Source organism: Microcaecilia unicolor, chromosome 10 (genome assembly GCF_901765095.1).
Source record: "Microcaecilia unicolor chromosome 10, aMicUni1.1, whole genome shotgun sequence".
NCBI lineage: Eukaryota > Metazoa > Chordata > Amphibia > Gymnophiona > Siphonopidae > Microcaecilia > Microcaecilia unicolor.
The window spans coordinates 165,753,150-165,774,560 of NC_044040.1; the positions used below are offsets into that span (position 1 = coordinate 165,753,150).

The 21,411-nt window shown below is 41.6% G+C and overlaps 1 protein-coding gene across 1 annotated transcript in view; it reads left to right on the forward strand.

The window, feature by feature from the left end:
- MOGAT1 (monoacylglycerol O-acyltransferase 1) overlaps nt 1-21,157 on the forward strand; it is a 36,683-nt gene extending 15,526 nt beyond the window's left edge. The window contains exons 4-6 of the mRNA XM_030216913.1: nt 6,163-6,337; nt 16,103-16,302; nt 20,359-21,157. Of these exons, the coding sequence (XP_030072773.1) occupies nt 6,163-6,337; nt 16,103-16,302; nt 20,359-20,513 (530 nt within the window). The 3' untranslated portion in view covers nt 20,514-21,157. The remainder of the gene's footprint in view (nt 1-6,162; nt 6,338-16,102; nt 16,303-20,358) is intronic.
- The last annotated feature ends 254 nt before the right edge of the window (nt 21,158-21,411 follow it).

Sequence of the window (21,411 nt, forward strand, 5' to 3'; positions counted from 1 at the left end):
AGTGTGAGTGATCAAATATGAAGCTGAACTGTGAGGATTAATTAGGGAACCCAATTATCATTTATTTTCTTTAGACAGGGACATTTATAGAACAAGGAAGAGTTTGATATAACAACTGAAGCAGAGATTAAAACAAAACTGGTTATCAGAGGTATTGGAATAGTTAGAATGTCTTACTACTTTGAATTGTTAAGTTAAGGAGTAGGTTTGCAGCCAGAAGATTTAGCTGAAAAGATCCAGTCCAGTGTCCGGTTATGCTGGCCAAAACAAGACGGAGAAGCCTGAAAGAAAGGAAAGAGTGCACACTAACATTTAAAGGTAAACAAGAGAGGACCACAACAATTTAAACTTGCCTAAATCTATTTAATACTTATCTTTATTCTTAAACCTTATAGAAATGAGATTTCAGACTGTGAAATTATCATCTCTTGATTTGGTTAGAAGCATTGTTTAAAGTTCTGAAAGATAGAGAAAGTTTAAGTAGTAATGGATTGCTTGGAAAATAATAGAAAAGTTACAGAATTGTTTAATATTTAAACCAGATTTTATTGCTACCGTTTTTGCTCAATTTTATTGTGACAAGGTCTGCTGTCTTATAAAGGAGGTTGCATATTACAAATTGCTTTATTAAAATTAAGTAATGGGTTTTAATACTGCAGTGACAAGGTACTTCCAAGGTAATTCCACCTGGTAACCGTGACATGTTACAAAATTTGGAAGTAGCCTGGCCACGTGTAGTAACGTGTTACATATACATGAGTGTTCAAGGTAAAACAGAAGTAGGGATTTAATAATTGATTACTGTAGATAGACACACAAATCCCCTTATTTGTAATCTAGGCATATAGTAGGTGCTGTAGGGGAGCCTTAACTGCTGGAGTGTTGTGATGGCAGAGCACAAAGAATGGGGCTTGTTCTGTTGACCTCATGGCCAGCTGGGTTTTTGCAGTGTTCACAGTGAGCATGCAGGTTTGTGTTGTGTATATTTATGATGGATGTTTTGGGAACACAGAAACAGCAAAACGTGGAGACAGCCAGGGGAATGATGTCATCACTGGAGCTACAACTCTGGTTATTAATTTTATTGTTGACCCGACACAGCCATGTTTCGGCAAGTGCCTGCATCGGGGGTCAATTGGTTGATCCAGCAAAATATTGCTACGCTATTCAGAATGGTATTGAAACAGTCTTCACACACTTACTCGTTTGTGATCGCATTCTGTTTTAATACCATTTTGAATGGTGTTAGCAGTATTCTGTTGGATCAATTGATTTGACCCCTGACGCAGGCACTTGCTAAAATACGGCCATGTTGGGTCAACAATAAAATTAATAACCAGAGTGGTGGCTCCAGTGACAACACTATCCCTCTGGCCATCTCCATTTTTAGCTGTTTGTTTTCTGTGGAACATTTTTGTTCTCCTCCTGTGGTTGGTTTTCCCTCTGGATGTTTTGTGAACCCAGTTGAATGTGGGGTAACCAGGATAGGCTTGAGAAGACCAAGGCACAAAGGATTACTACAGTTCTATATGAGGAAACCTGTACAAATGTGTCTTGGGAAAGAACCCAAGGGAACGAAGGATTACTACAGAACCCCAGGGAACGAAGGGTTACTACAGTACTATAGGAAGAAACCTGTGTAAATGTGTCTTGGGAAAGAACCCGAGGGCAGAAAAGATTACTACAGTACTATATGAGGAAACCTGTGCCAGTGTGTCTTGGGAAAGAAACTGAGGATAGAATCTTGGTACACTGAAAACTCATTAAGAGAAAATTAGTTGTGTATAAAGTATGATAATTCATTTCAAATGCCAATCTGAGATTCTCTACGGACAAGCTGCTTTTTTTGTATTTTCTATACATTTTTCATATAGGATTCAAAAATTACAAGTTAAAATAAAACCAAGGGAAGCTAAATATTATTTTATGGTGCTCTTTTCATTTGCAGAGTAACACCAACCATGCAGATTTTGCAGATTTATATCCTGAATGCACCTTATTCATTGGAGTGGTAAATCGCCCTCTTTGGAATGGGCCACTCGGAGTTACAGAGCTTCTGATTTTAATTTACAAATGTTTAGTTTCATGGTGATTTTAATAAGCAGTGCTTATAGAAGAATCACTAAATACATTTTCACCCTTTTTGATCATGTTTATGCTTATGTTTATATATCCAGCTCTATTTCAGTTAATTGAGCTTTAATGGCACTTTCTCACAAGAGGTGTTTTTAAAGTGACAAAAGCAATGATCTTAAAGGAAAATCATTTTACTATAAACAGCTATAGTAGTTTGTGTTTTGTTTTGTTTGTTTTTTAAAGAAAAGTACCAGTTAGAGTCAGCGGGGAGGCCACCTTCCATTTAGCTGTTTGAAGCAAGTTTGAGGTTCTAGGTCACCACTGTTCATATGATAATAAGGCAATATAAGAGCCAATTTGTTTTCTGCTTAATGGATATGAGCCTAATATTAGAAATCAAGCTTATTTTTTTTAAGGGTGCTGAAATTTGTCCCCCTATTTTCAGAAATATAGGTGAATTTTCAGCTGAAAGTCTCCAGTGTTCAGAAATGTAACTTATGCTCCTAAATTAATTTGCCTAGTTTTGAGTCTAAATTAGGTGCCTACCCCCGGATTCCATTTAAGTCTCCCAAGTTGGGCACTGATCCCAGATCTGTCTATTAGGCACAACCAATCAATTGTTGAAGTTAATTTAAGGCTGCCAACTTGATCTAGATTCATAGGAAAGGGTTGATCCAAGCTTGGGTTTACCCCAGTGCGTGCTGGGACTTAGGATTGCTTTTCTTAGGGAATCACTTATGTGGCAGGTGTCTTGCTGAAAAGAATACTGGTTTGTCTCCCGAAGAAACTTGCAGTGAAATGGAGGCGCTGTGTTGAGAAAACTGACAAGCAACTATTTTGAATCAAGACAAGTGTCCTATTTTAAAGTCCTCAATTGAGAAGTAAGACTTAGAATGCAAAATAAGAGAAGCAAGATAGCATTCAAGAAATATTTTTTAAAAAGTGATAAAAAAGTACTATAAAAATTTTTAAATCAATTATCAGGAGGTTTTTCAGACCAGTGAAGAAGTTTCCCCGGCAGTTCTGTGGAACTATTCACAATAATAGGCCGAGCATCTAAGGTCTTTTTCTCCTTTGATAAAATCAATTAATGAAGTAAAATCAGATATGCTTGTTATTATGTACATGTAGAGTTTTCTTAGGGAATGTAATGGAGAAATCGGAACTACAAGTCCCTGCATGCAATGGAGTAAACCTAGAACTGGATCAATCCTGTCCTACGAATCCGGATCCAGTTAGCAGCCTTAGTTAATTGGCACTTGGCAGAGTGTGCATCTGCCCTACACCCTATTCTATAACATGCGCACCTAAATTTTATTGGGTGAAACTCAAAAGGAGGTGCTGCCATGAGCGGGTCGGGGTGTTCCCACTAATTAGGCCAAAATACAACAAAAAACACCAGGAGTCTTCAAAAACGGGACACAGTTCCTTTAATTTGAAACAAATTTCCAATATGGGCCTAACATGGGCCGTGTTTTGGCGCACAGTATAAATCAAAAACAGGTAAAAACTTTTTTATTTATTTATTGCATTTGTATCCCACATTTTCCCACCTCTTTGCAGGCTCAATGTGGCTTACAATACATCATGGATAGTGGAAATATAATAGAAAAATAGGCATTTAGTGTTACAGAAAATTTTTGGTAACATAATGATAAGACCTGATAGTAGTATGACAAGCAGATATTATAAGACATTTCTAACTACGTGTGGAGGATTTATGTATATTCACATTGGTTGATCTTTGTGGTAAGCCTTGCTGAAGAGATGGGTCTTCAGTAGTTTGCGGAAGTTCGTTAGTTCATAGGTCATTTTTAAGTTGTGCGGCAGTGCGTTCCATAACATAGATAATCAAAATTAGGCACAATGTTCTAGAATACTGGGATTTATACGCCCAACTGCCATCTGCGTGAGGATTTACACCGGGTTTCGGCAAGTGTAAGTCTTCATGCCCAAAGCTGGTCTTGGGAATCTGCACTAAGCACTATTCTATAATTGTGTGTTAACATTTGCTATACCACATTTCAAATAAAGCCCATCCAAGCAGTTTACAGACTAAGGGGCTTATTTTTGAAAGAGAAAAACATCTAAAAAGTGGCATAAAACAGCATTTGGAGGTTTTTCTCACAAAAATTTCCAATTCAGTATTTTTGAAACCTGTTTTTCAGATGTTTTTCTTCAGTGCATCCAAATTTCAAGGGGGTGTGACAGGAGCATGTTAAAGGATGGGATTTGGGCGTTCCTAAGATTTGGACCTTATTAGCCATAATGAAACAACAAAAACGTCCAGGACTTGTTTCTAGAAAGAATAAGGCACAAAAAAGTGTCTTAAATAACCAGATGACCACTGGAGGGGCATAATGCTCACCAACTAGGTAATCACAGTGCATATACCAATTTTCCTTACATAAGCAACACTGGCAGTTGGTCTGCGATGGTCAGATAATGCAGTTAGTTATTTATATTATTTATTTATTTAGATTTTGCTCACATCTTTTCAGTAGTAGCTCAAGGTGAGTTACATTCAGGTGCTCTGGATATTTCTCTGTCCCAGGAGGGCTCACAATCTAAGTTTGTACCTGAGGCAATGGAGGGTTAAGTGACTTGCCCAAGATCACAAGGAGCAGCAGTGGGATTTGAACTGGCCACCTCTGCATTGCAAGACCGGAGCTCTAACCACTAGGCCACTCCTCCACTCCAAAAGTTGTATTTTAAAATGTTGTGTGTTAATGGAAGATTTAAAAGTTAATTTAAGCTCACTGGCTCTATGGCGTGATGAAGAGGGCAGGAGAGTCATGAGGTTTCTTTCCCCATGTGAAACGAGTTGCCACTGAGGAGTCGACCAGTGTTGCCTGTGTAAAGAAAATCGGTATATACACTGGGATTACTTAGGGGCCCTTTTACTAAACCAGTAAGAGTCTACGCGTGCCCAACGTGTGCCAAAATGGAGTTACCGCATGGCTACCACGTGGCTCTTGTGGTAATTTCATTTTTGGCGCTCGTATGATACGTGCATCCAAAAAATATTTATTTATTTTCAGACATGCATATTGGATGCGCGCCAAGTGGCACTTGATGCGCATAGGTCATTACCACCCGGTTACCGCATGAGTCTTTTACCTCTAGGTCAATGGCTGGTGGTAAGGTCTCAGACCCAAAATGGATGTTTGGCAATTTTGATTTTGCCGCACGTCCATTTTTGGCAAAAATTAAAAATAGACCTTTTCTTACAGGCGCGCTGAAAAATGGATCGGCGCGCAGCCAGAACCCACGCCTGCACTACTGCAAGCCATTTTTCAGCACACCTTAGTAAAAGGATCCCTTAGTTTGTAATGTTAATCATGACATTATAGTCAGTACTAGCCGTTGAGCCCGTAAAAATGGGCTAGTAAAGGAAGGGAGGGTTTGAAAGCCCCCCCCCCCCGAATGGGTTGCCGCCGCCCCTCCGCCACCCCTCCACCCGGGCCGGGTACCTGGCTTCACGCAGCACACAGCTCATCTGAGCTGCCGTCGGCCTTCCTTCTCTACGTGTGTTCCGCCCTCGTGTGACGTAACGTCGGCGAGGGCGGGACACAGGTAAGGAAGGCCAACGGCAGCTCAGATGAGCTGTGTGCTGCGTTCCGGCGGTTTGAATAGTGAAGCCAGGTACCCGGGCCAGGTGGAGGGTGGGTGGGTGGGTGGCGGCGGCGACTCCGGGTGGGTGGGGGGAGCGGTAGCGGCAACCCTGGGGGGGGGGAGCGGTGGCGACGGTGGTTCCCTCACTCGCAGGTGCGCAGGTTCCCTCTCTGTCACGCCCCCTTCATCTCGTATTGACGCAGGGGCGGGACAGAGAGGGTCTCTACTGCGCATTTGCGAGTGAGTACGCCTCTTGCCATTTATATGTTTGATATAAACACACACAGTGTAATTTGACGTGCACCTGAATATGTAACTCGCCTTGAGCTCTGATTTGGAAAAGATGAGTAATAAATCTAAAATCCAGATCCAAAATCCATTTGCCACCAAAGTGGATAAAACCGCACTGGTGGTTCTTGTAGGGTCTGCCTGCCTGCAGTGTGACTAGTGCTGTTTTTTTGTCCCCTGAAGGAATAGTGTCTGCTTCCAGGAGAAGTGTATCACACGTGCTGAGCCATAAGGAAGGTGGAAACATCTCAATCATTGTCATTGGAGGTGCAGAAGAGTCTTTGGACGCCCATCCTGGAAGTTTAACTCTGAGTATCCTTAAAAGAAAAGGGTTTATCAAAGTGGCTTTAAAACATGGGTATGTTACCTTTATTTTTTAAGATAAAACAGTGCAAAGAGGAGGGAAAAATGAAGAAATATTACCTGTCTTTTAGCTAACTAGCATAAGACTTCTCAAAGTTGTTTAAATGACTCCTCCCCCCCCCCCAACCAACATCTGTTAAAAAAAAAAAAAAAAAGTAGCAGTTCACAGGTCTGTTGCCCAGTATCGTCCTTATTGAATCTTTCAGCCTATCTTCTGCTCAGGGCTGTGGAGTCAGTACATCAATCCTTTGAGTATGACAACTCTATTTTTTTATTGTCTGACTCCGATACCGATTCCAGCTCCTACTATATTAGGCTTTAAATGTTTGTGTTCTGGATCTAAAGTGTTTATTTACCAGTACTTTAAATCCAGGACTAAGATACATAGTGTCTATGTATAAAATGATAAATGTAACATATATTATGGTGTAAGTTTTTAGTCTGGAGTTGGAGTTGATTTTTACCGACTCCACTCAAAATTGCTTCCGACTCCATAGCCCTGCTTCTGCTATTCTCTGAAAAGCTTTTACCTTTCTATTGTCTGCTCTTTGAAGTCCTCTATGCTCGTTTTTCATTTTCTCTGTCTTGCCTTGCTTTCTGCATTCAGTTGTCATCTGTTCTCTGATTTTTATCTTGGTTCTGGTTTTACGTGACTTTGAAAATACTTTGCAAGTACATTGGCTCTCTGAAAAATTTCTTTCCTTAATACGGAGAACAGACCCTAAGGAATGCAGTTGATCAGTAAATATTCAGTTCGTCAGCCCAGGAGTGTGGCAGACAGTGACCAACACACAATGATGATGAGCATTAGAGACCTTTTTCATACATTTCCTGTAGTATTTTGGAAACTTTATACATGAGGCCTAGAAATACTGACTTAAGCAAGATGAAAAAAATGGCAGGGCTACTCCTATCCAGCCAGGTCTGTCTCCTGTTGGAATGGTGTGAATCAATTTAGAATACTTTTCATAAGTGATTTTTTTTTTCTTCTTGAGTAAGACTATCTCCTGAGCAAGTACATTTTCTTGATAATTTGGAAAACCATGTTAACCAACTTAGATGACATTGTAACATCTACAGCTTAATTTTGTAAGATAACCCCTAGCATAAGAGTGTCAACCATGGCTCACAGCAGACTTTCCATCAGTGTCTGGGGCTTTATCACTAGCCTATATGAGCAGGACACAAGGCAGCCTGGGTTTGTTTTGTTTGTTTTAAAATTTATTCTGGTTTTAATACAAATCAGAATTATACCGTAGTCAAATTAGAAGAAATCAAATTGTTAAATCTCTCAACCAAAAAGTCAGAAAATAGAGGAGCTAGGATCGGGAGGGGTGGGGGGGGACACAAAACGGAAAATAGTCTGAAAATAAAGCGAAATTCCCCGATACAGCTATCCCAGCCAGCCTATACAGTAACTATTTCCAGGAGCCATAATTGAGTCTTCTATTCTTCCTTAGCACTATAAATCCAAAAGCTGTTTTGTGTCAGAAAACAAGTAATTTTTCAGCTGGTATTTTCATTTCATGCCCTGATCGTGGCAGCGGAGCTGACTTGGTACATCAGCGACCAGAGGTAAAGGTAGCGATAGTGATGGAAGTGACAGCTGTTCTCTTCCTCTTTTACCACCTCATCTCAGCTTGTAAGGGGGAAGAGGGGATAGTGGCAGCAGTGCAGTGCCTTGAGCAGTGTTATCATCCTGTGTTGCCAGACCTGTTTGTGATCCAGGTTTCCTTTTGGGTTGTCATACGCTGACTTCGGTGCACGCGCACTGCAAAACAAAAGAGTGAGGCGGACTCAGAAAGGACATCAAAGTATAAAAGTCTTTATTGTAAAAAAGGATAAAACTGACCCAACACGGCCGTGTTTCAGCACAAAAGGCCTGCCTCGGGTCAAACAAATCAGTTATATTATGGTGAAAAAATCTTGTCTAAAGGAAGATGTCAACATCCTGGCTGCTAAAACACCATATGGTCCCCAGTGGAAAAAAAAAACGCTCTGTGATGCGAATAACGTCTTGTACAAATTGCCGTTTGTCCTTATTACTGGAGGTTTTTAAGCTACAACATTGCAGGCTTTTCACTATATGCATTATTGCATAGTAACATAGTAGATGACGGCAGAGAAAGACCTGTACGGTCCATCCTGTCTGCCCACAAGATGAACTCGTATGTGCTACTTTATGTGTATACCTGATCTTGATTTGTATCTGCCATTTTCAAGGCACAGACCATAGAAGTCTGCCCAGCACTAGCCCTGCCTCCCACCACCGGCTCTGCCACTCAATCTCCGCTAAGCTTCTGAGGATCCATTCCTTCTGAACAGGATTCCTTTATGTTTATCCCACGCATTTTTGAATTCCGTTACCGTTTTCATCTCCACCACCTCCTGCAGGAGGGCATTCCAAGTATCCACCACTCTCTCCATGAAAAATTACTTCCTGACATTTTTCTTGTCTGCTCCCCTTCAATCTCATTTCATGTCCTCTAGTTCTACCGCCTTCCCATCTCCGGAAAAGGTTTGTTTGCGGATTAGTACCTTTCAAATATTTGAACGTCTGTATCATATCACCCCTGTTTCTCCTTTCCTCCAGGGTATACATGTTCAGGTCAGCAAGTCTCTCCTCATACGTCTTGTAACGCAAATTCCGTTCCATTTTTGTAGCTTTTCTTTGCACTGCTTCAATTCTTTTTACATCCTTAGCAAGATACGGCCTCCAAAACTGAACACAATACGCCAGGTGGGGCCTCACCAACGACTTATACAGGGGCATCAACATCTCCTTTCTTCTGCTGGACACACCTCTCTCTATACAGCCTAGCAACCTTCTAGCTATGGCCACTGCCTTGTCACACTGTTTCGTCGCCTTCAGATCCTCAGATACTATCACCCCAAGATCCCTCTCCCCATCCGTACATATCAGACTGACCGCCTAACACATACGTCTCCCGTGGATTTCTACTCCCTAAGTGCATCACTTTGCATTTCTTCGCATTGAATTTTAATTGCCAAACCTTAGACCATTCTTCTAGCTTCTGCAGATCCTTTTTCATGTTTTCCATTCCCTTCCGGGTGTCCACTCTGTTTCAAATCTTAGTATTATGCGCAAAAAGGCAAACTTTACCTTCTAACCCTTCAGCAATGTCACTCAAAATAATATTGAACAGAATCGGCCCCAGCACCGATCGCTGAGGCACTCCACAACTCACCTTTCCCTCATCCAAACTCCATTAGCCACCACCAGGGCCGCCGAGAGACTGGGCCGGGCTCGGGGCCCCGCCCTTGCTGCCCCCCCCCCCCCCCCCGAGGTCGCCGCAGCCACTGCTTCCCCCTCCCCCCCCGCCACCGGGCCGGGCCCCCTGCATTGAAATCGCAGTCTCACCTCCATGAAAGCAGCGCTGCAGGCAGCAGAACACCTCCTTTCGGCCCTCCTTCCCTCCTTGTGTCCTGCCCTTGCTGAAGTTACGTCAGACGAGGGCGGGACACAGGGAGGGAAGGAGGGCCGAAGGGAGGCGATCTGCTGCCTGCATCGCTGCTTTCACGGAGGTGAGACAGCAATTTCAATGCAGGGGCAGATGGTCGACGACGGAGGGTGGGTGGGACTGCGGCGCCAGGCCCCCCTTGGAGGTCCGGGGAATTTTGTCCCCCCTGCCCCCCCCCCCTCTCGGCGGCTATGACCACCACCCTCTGGTGTCTGTCCGTCAACCAGTTCCTTTTTGGTCTGGTTCTATGTAGCATGTTATATATGACCCCTGCTGAAAGCTCGTTAGCTGAAATGCAGCCTGTGTAGGGTCAGTTCATTAAACACTGCACACTATTTGTTTTGATATATTGTATCTGACAATAAAGGACCTAGAGAAATTATCCCTGGAACATCTATCTGGTCATTTCCACTCTTGTGTTCTCCATTGGACTTCTGTGGGACATTAAAGCGTACCTTCCGGGTCTGAGCAGTAGAGCCGGACTCTTGGCAAGTCACTTAACCCTCCATTGCCCCAGGTACAAATAAGTGCTATATATATAATATGTAAACCGCTTTGAATGTAATCAAAGAAAGGCAGTATATCAAGTCCCATTCCCTTTCCCCCCTTTCCCTCCCAAAGTGCTGTGGTGTTTGTTTTCCTCCTAACAATCTAAAATGGTCTGGCTTGAGTTAGGAAGGAAGAGGAGGACTGCTATCTGTCTAACTTTGGTTAGTAATGTGCCAACTTGGTCCTGATTTTGCCATTGCTATTCTCTCCACTGGTGTGGTTAGGTCTTTTAAAATGGGACAGTGAGTGAGGGGATCAGAGGGAGGAGGTAATGGAATAAGGGTGGGGGAACAAAAGTTATGGAACTAAAAAGGGTTGTGTGGTAGGGGGAATGAGACCAGAGTGAGTGAACTGAATATGGTAGGGGGTAAAAGACTGAAATAACTGGAGAGGCTATAGGAGGGAGATCAAGAGTGAGGGGATGTTGATGGGGGGAAAGTTTGGTGAAGAGAGAGAGGATGAGAGAGGGTGTAGCAGAGTTGGGGGGGGGGAGAGGGAGAGAGAGTGAGGCTTATGGGACTGGCTATACAGATTTCGTCTCCTGATTCAGGATTCTGTTCCCTGATCAAAGATTATTCCCCAGTTCCCTCATCCTTCTTTGCTCTGTACCTTTGTCCTTCCTTCATTGCCCTTCTCTGCCCTGCTGCCTTAGATCGCTTCTCCTTTTCTCTCACCCTCCTCCAACAAGGCCAAGTTAATTGGATGCACCAATATGTTAGAACACACCTTTATTTTTGTAAAGTAAACAATTTTGCCTTATTTTTAATATCTAAATCTATGGAACATTATGCAGATCCTCCCCTCCCTTTTTGGCGAGCCCACTGAAAGTAAATGTCAGACATTGAAATGAATTGACACCCCTTCCCTGGAAGATATTACTTGTGACTATTTTCTTCTCCTTGGTCCTACTTAGATCCCTCTGATAAACTATAAGAGTGTAGTCCAGTTCCTGCAGGAAATTAGTTCTTGATGCTTCCTGATGAGTCTGAGTTCTGAAATGTATTCTCCTGCTGGAGTCTACTATGCGGATCTCCCTAACATTCACCTGTCCCCCTCCCCCCCCCCCCAAGTAAACCATAACCCTATTGTTTTGACTCTTACACTTCCTGTAGGAAAACCAAACTCTCTGCTGAGCTACAGTGGAATCCAAATACATTCTCTTTCTGATTTCTGTTCTGGAAACTTGAAAACAAACCTGATAGCTGTTGTCAGTTTTCACAAGAAAAAGGAAATATTGCTGAAATAGAAATGTTCAGTATGGAGGAAATAACTTAAAAAAAAAAAGGATACCAGTCCACTCCCACAAGAAAACAACTTGTAAAAAAGGGGTAGGAATGGCCACAAAGAAACTACAAATACTGCAGCATAGAAACTAGCCTTCGTTCCAAATGGTGTAGTCCAGACAGTGATAAATGCAAAAAGCAATGCTGGACCCAACACAGGCTGTGTTTTGGCAGATGGGCCATTCTCAGGGGTCCTTTATTGATAAACAGCACTGAGGCTGTACAACACCAAAAGGCAGTGGCTCTGGAGCACTAGGCTAATAGTAACTGTTAAAGAAACTCAGCAGTACGACATAATAATGTGGAGGAGTGGCTTAGAAGTTAGAGCCACCGGTCTTGTAATCCAGAGGTGGCCAGTTCAAATCCCACTGCTGCTCCTTGTGACCTTGGGAAAGTCACTTAACCCTCCATTGCCTCAGGTACAAACTTACAGAGAACTATCCAGAGTACCTGAATGTAACTCACCTTGAGTTACTACTGTAAAGGTGTGAGCAAAATCTAAATAAATAAATAATGCATCATCAGGAAAGGGACCCTTGAGAAGGGAATAAAGGCTCTGGTTTCCATCCTGCAGCATTTGTGGGGGGGGGGGGGGGGGGGGGGGGTTGTGGCCATTCCTACCCCTTTTTTTGGGTCAGTGTGGAGGAAATAACATTTCACTGGAGGGAAGAGAAGACTTTTTGACGCATTAGTGGTTTCAGTTGGGAAATGTGGTTATTTTATGGCCAGAGGAACTAATACAGCCGCCATCTACAAGTTCATGGCCATTAGTTTAGTTTTCCATTCAGAGTGACCTGTTTCTACCAATAGAACATAAAGGACGCAAATGAATTCCATTATGGTACAAACACTGAACATTGTACCTGGGCATGTTCATTGCTGATGACATTAGTTTGGCTGGAGCTTGCTGCAGATTTGTGATGTTGGCACTGAACTTAAATCATGTGTGAACGCCTGCCTTTTGAAATGATATTAACAGGATAATAATAGCTGATTCTGTCATGCAGTTTCCTTGCATTGGAAAATAGATTAGCCCATCTGACCTAGAGGTGGTTAGTTCATTTTTCCGTTTATAAATTAAGCACATTTTCCAGAATGCATTGGGATCCTGTTAAGATGAAATATGTAATTTTTTTTTCATAATAAATCCATACTTCCAAAAAACAAAACCCCCCAAAGGAACATTATAAGCAATAGTGGAGTATATAACACAAATAGCAAAAGAAAAAAATTAATTCAGATCCTGACAAATTTTCATTAAATCTGTAAGCCCACCTAAAATATAGAAGCCAGCAGGTGAGACCACACTCGCTCCTCCTTCCCCGCCCCCCCTCCAATATTTGTCCCCAGTGAATTGGGAGGAGGGGGGAATTCACTCCCAGATCAGCAGTAGTTCTTTTGGATACTGATTTACTGAGGCTCTTTCCCTATTATGTGTCTGTGGCCAAGGAAACTAGTAAATCAGTCTCTTAAGGTGCCTCAGCAAATCTCTGGCAGAAGACAGCAGTCTTCCTTCTTAAAGCATGTCAACTGTGTAACAGTACCCCCTTGGTAGGTGAAGCAAATAGGCAATTGTCTTTCTATTTCAACTATCACCTTGGCCTGGGTCCCTATCAGTCTTTCTCTCATTAATACCCCTTCTCGCCCCTGTCTTTGCTCAGTCTCTTATCTGCACCATTTCTGTGTGTCTGTCTCTATATATACTGGGACAGACCAAAGGTCCATCAAGCCTAGCATCCTGTTTCCAACAGTGGCCAATCCAGGGAGTGGCCTAGTGGTTAGGGTGGTGGACTTTGGTCCTGAGGAACTGAGTTCGATTCCCACTTCAGGCACAGGCAGCTCCTTGTGACTCTGGGCAAGTCACTTAACCCTCCATTGCCCCATGTAAGCTGCATTGAGCCTGCCATGAGTGGGAAAGCGCGGGGTACAAATGTAACAAAAACAAACAAATACCTGGCAAGATCACGAAAAAGTTCAATGCATTTTATGTTGCTTATCCCAGAAATGTCCTTATCTTGATTTTTGCAAGGGTACCTCACAAATAGCACATTTCCCACTCTGCACTGTAATTCAACTTGAACTGTGTGGTGCAGACCTGAGAGACCTACTATATGTGAGGCAGGTCTGCCAAAAAAAAGAAGTGGAGTAGCCTAAAGGTTAATGTAGTTGCCTGAGAACCAGAGGAACTGGAATCAATTTCCACCTCAGCTCCTTGTGACTCTGGCCAAGTCGCTTAACCCTCCATTGCTTCAGGTGCAAAATAAATACCTGTACATTATATGTAAACTGCTTTGATTGTAACTACAATCCCAGGATGCAATTTCTAGGCACCATGGTGACCTAGCATTCGGTATTTCTTGAGCCCTGATTTAAGTACACATCAATATGCCCAGATACAGATCCATGTTTAGAAACGAGAGAGGGAAAGCAGAAAAAAAAATGCTAGAGAGATCTCAGGAGACACCAAATCTCTACATAACTGCCAGAACAACTGTTAGGTTTAATTGTGCTGTCTAAGATTTTACCGATTCTTATCCAAGACACTGTTCTGCACAGGCGACTGATAAATAAACTGAGTGCCCTCAGTATGGGACCTAAAGTGACTGACTGGGGCAAAAACTGGTTAAGTGGAAGGAGACAGAAGATAGTGGTAAATGGAGCTTGATCTGAGGAAAGGGATGTCATCAGTGGATGGATCAGTCTTTGGGCCGGCTCTCTTTAACATCTTTATGAGTGATATTGAGGAAGGCCTGTCTGGTAAGGTTTGTCTCTTTGTGAATACCAAACTCTGTAATAGGGTGGACACCCCGGAGGGTATGGATGGCTTGCGGAAGGATCTGGCGAAGCTTGAAGAATGGTCCAATAATTGACAACTAAGATTTAATGCTAAGAAATGCAGGGCCATGCACTTGGGTTACAAGAATCCAAGGGAACAGTACAATATAGGGGGTGAAGTGCTGTGTATGGAAGAAGAACGGGACTTGAGGTTGATTGTGTCTGATGACCTTAAAGTGGCCAAACAGGTAGAAAAGGCAATGGTCAAAGCCAGAAGGATGCTTGGGTGCATAAGGAGAGGGATGACTAACAGGAAAAAAAGAGATGATAGTGCCCTTGTATAAGTCTCTGGTGAGGCCCCATTTAGAGTTGTTCGTGCAATTCAGGAGACCACACCTACGGAAAGATATAAACAGGATGGAGTCGGTCCAGAGGGCGGCTACAAAATTGGTGAGCAGTCTCCATCATAAAACATATAGGGACAAGCTTCTGACACTCAACATTTATACGCTGGGTGGGAGAGAGAAGATATGATAAGAGACATTTAAATACTTCAGTAGCTTTAATGTACAGGACGTAAGCCTTTTTCAAATGAAGGAAAACTCTGGAACGAGGGGTCGTAGGATGAAGTTAAGAGGAAATAGGCTTAGGAGAAAACTAAGAAAATACCCTTTCACGAAAAGGGTGGTGATGCGTGGAGTGGCCTCATGGTGAAGGTTGTGGAGACAAATACTGTCAGAATTTAAAAAGCATAGAACAGGCATGTGGGATCCCTAAGGAAAAGTAGGAGTTAGTGGTTACTGAGGATGGGCAGACTGGATAGGCCTCAATTGCGTGGACCAAGCCATGTCTGGAAACATTTTGTAGGCTTTTTTTTTTTCTCAAAAGCAAAAATTACCCTAAAGACTTAACATCAGTATAAGTAACAAAAGTTACCCAGAAGTGATTTCATCTGGGAAATTTCTAGGAATTTAGTTAAATCAAAATCTGATCAAGATGCTATTGTGTCATAGCCCATGCCTTCCGTAGCCTCTGCTGACTTATTAGTAGGAAAATAGTGTATATTGGAAAAAAATCTGATCCCTGTTAGATGTAACACATCTGAAATTCTTCCCACACAAAATACCAGGGGTTAATAAACAAATACAAGGAAAATTTAAGAACACAAAGATTATTGAAGTTACATTGATTTTCAACATTTCATTTCTACAATGTACGAATAAACTATTATTTAAATCTGTAAACCCTGCATCTTGAAAAGTAGCCAATTGAGGTTCTAGACTAGGTGCCTCGGTCCCCGCAAACCAGTCAGTTTTTCAGGCTGTTTCCAATGAATATGCATGAAATCATTTGCAAACAAGGAGGCAGTGCATCATTGGGGGAATCCTAAACACTCAACTAGGTTGCAGCCCTCAAGGCCTTAGGATGCCCACCCCTGTTCTAGACCATTCTAGAATTCACCTCCTGAACTTGGTTGGAAGTCTGTTTTAGTGAAATCACATGATGTCTCCTTAGCTTGCAACATGGTCTCCATCCGAGTTGCTACCTGCCATACATCCAAAATAGATATGTTCTCCTTAACATCTAAGAAACATACTACTTATAAATGCAAAATTGATCATCTCCAGCACAGGTGGTGTCACCATATCACTAGCTTATTTGGTTTTCCAGGGCTCATCTGGTTCCAGTGTTTTCCTTTGGGGAAAATGAACTGTTTCAGCAAGTTGCAAACCCAAAAGGATCTGTGCTGCGAACTGTCCAGGAGCGATTGCAGAAAATAATGGGGTTTGCCTTGCCACTGTTCCACGCTAGAGGAATATTCCAGTACAGCTTTGGTCTGATACCCTACAGAAAGCCTATTCACACTGTTGGTAAGTACCTGCATGTCCACTCATGCGCTCTGGTCGGTGGCGTAGCTAGGGGGGGGGCGCCAGGGGAGCGGCTGCTCCCCCAAACGGACTTTTGCCAGCACATATTTTTTACTCAATGTGTTGCATTTAAAATTCACGCCGGCGGAAGTCCGCTTTCGCTTCCCCCGCGCCTTCAACCTGGCTCCGCTTCTGGCTCTGGTATGTACTAAACCAGTGTTAACCCAAACTTGATCCTGGAGGCACCCCAGCCAGTCAGGTTTTTGGGATATCCACAATGAATATTCATGAGAAAGTGCATGCAAATCTGATATTAAAAAGCAAGTTATGTGTTTGCTGGAGGTGGGGAATGCATAATTTGCCTTTTAGGTTAGTTATATTACACAGTCTATGTGTAATAGGGGACTAGCTTTGGAGAAGAAAGAAAACATTTATCTGTTTAGTGGTAATTTTCAGCCATTAACCTCTCAAATTATCTAAATAGCACTCAAAATTGCTTGCGCAAATTTGACCGTGTGCCCAATTTATATGCACAATTTACTTGAATCAATTAGTGCCAATAATTGCATGCTAATCAATTGGCACTAATTGGCTACAATTTGAATTTAGCACGCATCTTGCTAGGCTCAGTTGCTACTTAAACATATACTCGGCAGTGTTGACAGCTGCTCAATATACATATTAAATGTGGGCCCAGCTAGTTTGCTCACTTTTGTTTGCTCTGTGTAGCTCAGCTTGATGTGATAAATTTGTCAACTTTGTGACTGCTACAATTAAGTGTACATGCTAGAGGCTCCTGATAAAGGCACGTTTGCCGAAACATGGCAGTGTGGCGTCCTTTGATGGTACATCTACAGCACGTTGGAAAAAAACAAAGTTTTTAAAAATTATTACTCGACTTTGGCTTCCTCGTTTTTTGTTTCCTCACTCCTTTTTGTTGGTGGTTGTGTTCGTGAGGACTGGAGTTTCTCCTGCATTTGCAAAAGTGCACCTACATTTAGACACTAACACTTAACATGTATGTCTGCCGTAGACCTAGCGATATTGCCTAAATGCGGGACTTACATGTGTAAACAGTATTCTGTAAGTTGTGCACATAAGTGGGATGCACATCTCTGTTTGGCTCACATGTACACCCTCCCTTGCATTTACAGGCTAAGGAAGTTTATGTATGTTGCAGAATATCAACGAGCAAGCAGCCTTCACTTACGTGCATGAATGTGCATTTCATATGCACAAGTATTGTGTAAGGCGCGGAGATTTGACCTTCCCTTTTACTAATTAGATTGCACTGGCTACCTGTACAGTATCGTTCATGGTTTAAGGTTTTCTGTCTTAACTCATAAATCTCTTCACTTGGGTACTTTTTACCTTTCCTTACTAACTATTCTGTATAGTCCACACTGCCATCAATGCTCACTAGATGCTCATCATTTAGTTTCTGTTCCACCAAGAAAAACCTGTTTTGAGTCCACTAGGAATTGCACTTTTTATGTTATAGCACCAAAACTGTGAAATGATATTCCTCAGTTCATAAGATCTGGTTTATTTTCCCAAATTTAAAGTATTACTCAAAACCCATTTTTTCCAGATTGTTTTTGGAATTCCCCTATCTGAGATTGCCCACATGATGAAGTTGTCTCCAAAATTTGTGTTTGTTTATTCATTTTATAAGAATGTTTATTGTATATATTATGTGAATAGTTTGTGAGTTGTATCCTATCCACCATTGGAGTTCATTTTTCTCTTGTTCGCCAGAATTAGTGATATATCAAATGTGTGAAATAAAGATAAACTTTTAGGTGCTAAGTTAAAGAATTTAGGGGGGGGGGGATAGTCTACACCTCAAGGCTATTTTTGGCTTACTATGAAACAAATGGCGCTCCAGTTGCAAGATTACCTCTGTACAAAATTTATGGACAACCTTCATATTAACCCTCTTATTCCCAAGCTGCCATTTCCATTTCATCTTAACATAGCTCAAATGCAGTCGATGAAACAGCTATTGAACAATAGTTGTCATTTTCTGCAAAACACTTTTCATAGAAACTGTTTATTTTTTCTAATAACAATTACCGGTATCTCTGCAGAAAGTTAGTGATTGTCATCCCTTGTTTTGCATGCACCTTGCACTTGTTTTTTTTTCTAACAGTTATACTCGGAATCCATCCAAAAATTTTCTTCCAAAAGTGGTATTGTGCATCTCGATCAATAAATTTACCAGTTGTCTACTAGATAAAGTTGCTTAAGATAGAGACCCTAGATTGCAAGAGACCACTGAGGTCATACAACAATTACTGAAAAATCTGTGCAGCCTTTTATATCCAACAATTTGAAATCAGTTGGGAATGGTTATTAACTGAAATAATTGTATCCTACTGGTTAGTTGGCTGCATCCAAGTTTAAGAGCAAGCTGGAGTCTATGTAAGAGAAAGTAAAAGTGCATTGCATCAGACAATCTCGGCGTCTATAGTCCATTTAAGACAAGTCTTTTTATACAGGATGTCTTTAATGCTGCCATGTGCTCCTCACTGTATACTGTTATAATCTGATTTATGCTAAGGTTTGAAGAACCCTCTTTAATTTGCATTAACTCTCTCAAAAATAGAGAGCCAGGGTTACATAAAACTTGACCATTTCTTATGTATTCTACCTCTCAAACATTATTTTAAAACTTTTTTTTTCGAAGCTGGCTAAGTATATACTAAAATAGTCCTAACGTATGCACCTTTGTGTCTTGTTAACTGAGGTGACCTGTTATAAATTTTCCCTCTCTGTCTATAGAAAACACCTTGAGGAATCTTACCTTAAAAGTTCAGCCCATATAACTTGAACTTTGATTTTCATCTCCTTGTATCATTGCTACATGAATTGTCTACTGTTAATTTACTGACTGACTATGATTGCTTCAGTATTGGTCATTGTGTATTATATGTTTGTATTATGGTTTACTCTTTTTGTAATTTGCTTCAAACTTCAATTTGCTGAGGGATGTAATCAAGTGAGGTACAAGACCCTGGCATGAGACACAAGAGAATAACGTTTTGCCTTGATCCCCTATTCAACAAACTCTGCTCATTGGTTTAGATGGACCCTCTGGTATTCTTTCAGTCCAATTTATTATAGGAGACAGTTTTCTTTTAATTAAAAAATTGTGGGTTGGCTCAGTAGTCCAGTTGCACCAGTGTACACAGCTGTGTAGAAAACTGGAGTTAGATGTCAGATCACCTGGCTAAAGCTGGATAGAGTCAGAAGCTGGTTTAAGTATGTCAAGCTGGTTTTCATATTAATTTCAGTATGTCCAGCACTCCTGACAGATAGTATCTTCACCCCCAGTGTGGAGGGAAAACCCTAGTTAATCTGTTCCACCCAGTATTATAACGATGTGTATTTTACCTGGCTCTGGAGGGAGTCATTTTCTCAGTTAACTGTTGTTGCAGATCTGCCAAGTCTGTTGCTTTTAGTAATTAAGATTTACATGTGAATCTGCCCTGCACCCTATTCTGTAACATGTGTCCTTTCAGCGGGAGTCTCTTGCTTTTGCAGGTCATCTCCTGCTGAGTGACCTCCCTATCCAGCAGCAGCAGGAAATGACATTTTATGAAGTCATTTCCAGCTGCCACTGTTCATGGAGGCCACTTCTTTTGCCGCTGGCTGCAAAACAGTGTATACCAGGGGGCAGAGCTATGGGCGGGACTGGGTGGAGCTGTGGGCAGAGTGGGGAAATTTTGATGTGGGTTGAAAATCTCCCACTGAGTGGGTCAGTCCCCTTGGCAGCTCTATTGTTGCGATGGCTAGGTTGGGGTAGAGAGAGGGTGTAGTGGTGTAAATTCTGCTCAGGGGGCTCCAGGGAAGGGAGCACAATTTAAGCTGTTCCCAAATCTTTGGAGGCAGTCTTCCCCATAGTTTGAACTTTTGTAATTGTCATGATGTCCTATTAATGCACGCTTATGGAATCTGAGGAGGGGGTGCTGGAGCCACATTGGCAGGCAATTAATAGAATCAATGAAAAGATATCCATTGTTTAATCTAAAGCCTTTTTTAAATGTCTTACTACAGTGGGAAAACCCATCGTTGTTGTTCAGAATCTGAATCCTACGGTGGAAGAGATTGAACAGCTACACCACACGTACTTGGAAGAACTGAGAAAATTGTTTGAGGAGCATAAGGAAAAGTATGGCATCCCAGATCATGATACTCTCATTTTCAGTTAATGAGCCACTTTTGTGGTGGTTGTTACTGGAAGCATTGGGCTCCTTTCATCCGTTGTTCTCCCAAACCCCACTTGTTAAAGCACATATCAGGGCAAATTGAAAGGCTCCTTCTCCTACCTCCAAGATTCATGGATTTCTATATATATTGAATTGTAAATCATTTTGGAAAATTGACTAAGAATATAAAACACGTATAAATCTTGATTTCAATGTGAAAAACAGTATGTTATACAATTTTATATGAAGGGATAGTTACTGAAAGAAAAAAATAATGGAATGTGTATTCATGGATTCAACAAATGATTGTAAGTTTCTGAACAGGACTTGAGTCAAAATGCACTTATTTCTGAATCCAAATAATTATGCCTATGGTGTTAGTATGTTTTTGTATGTTCAGAGAAATTCCTGAGCACTGAATTAATTTGTGCTGTTTGTTGATATTCAGTGATTCATCTGTTTCAAATTATTAAATATCATCTATTTTGTAATGATGACAATTCAACATGATTTTGAAAGGCATGGTAATAAATATATAAGTATTTATACCAGACTCTGGTGAGGTATATGTCCTGCGTATTAGACAGCCTCAGGTAGCCTAAACCAAACCAGCTAGCAGAATAGCCCTAGGCAAAGACAAAAAGGAAGATGGGAGAGAATTTCACCTCGGTGTCCTGGAGGCAGAGGATATGAATTAAAAAAAAAAATTTAAAGAGAATTTGGTGCATTATTTTGAAATTCTTTTATGTATTTTATTTGATCAAAATTACATGATAAAATCACTGTCTTGGAGTAATAATTTAAAATGCAATACAGGAAAATGTGTTCCCTGAGCTCTCACCCTTTTCCTTTAGCTCTGTCTTCCTCAGTTCCAGCTTCACCTCCAAAGTGTGTCTCCCTC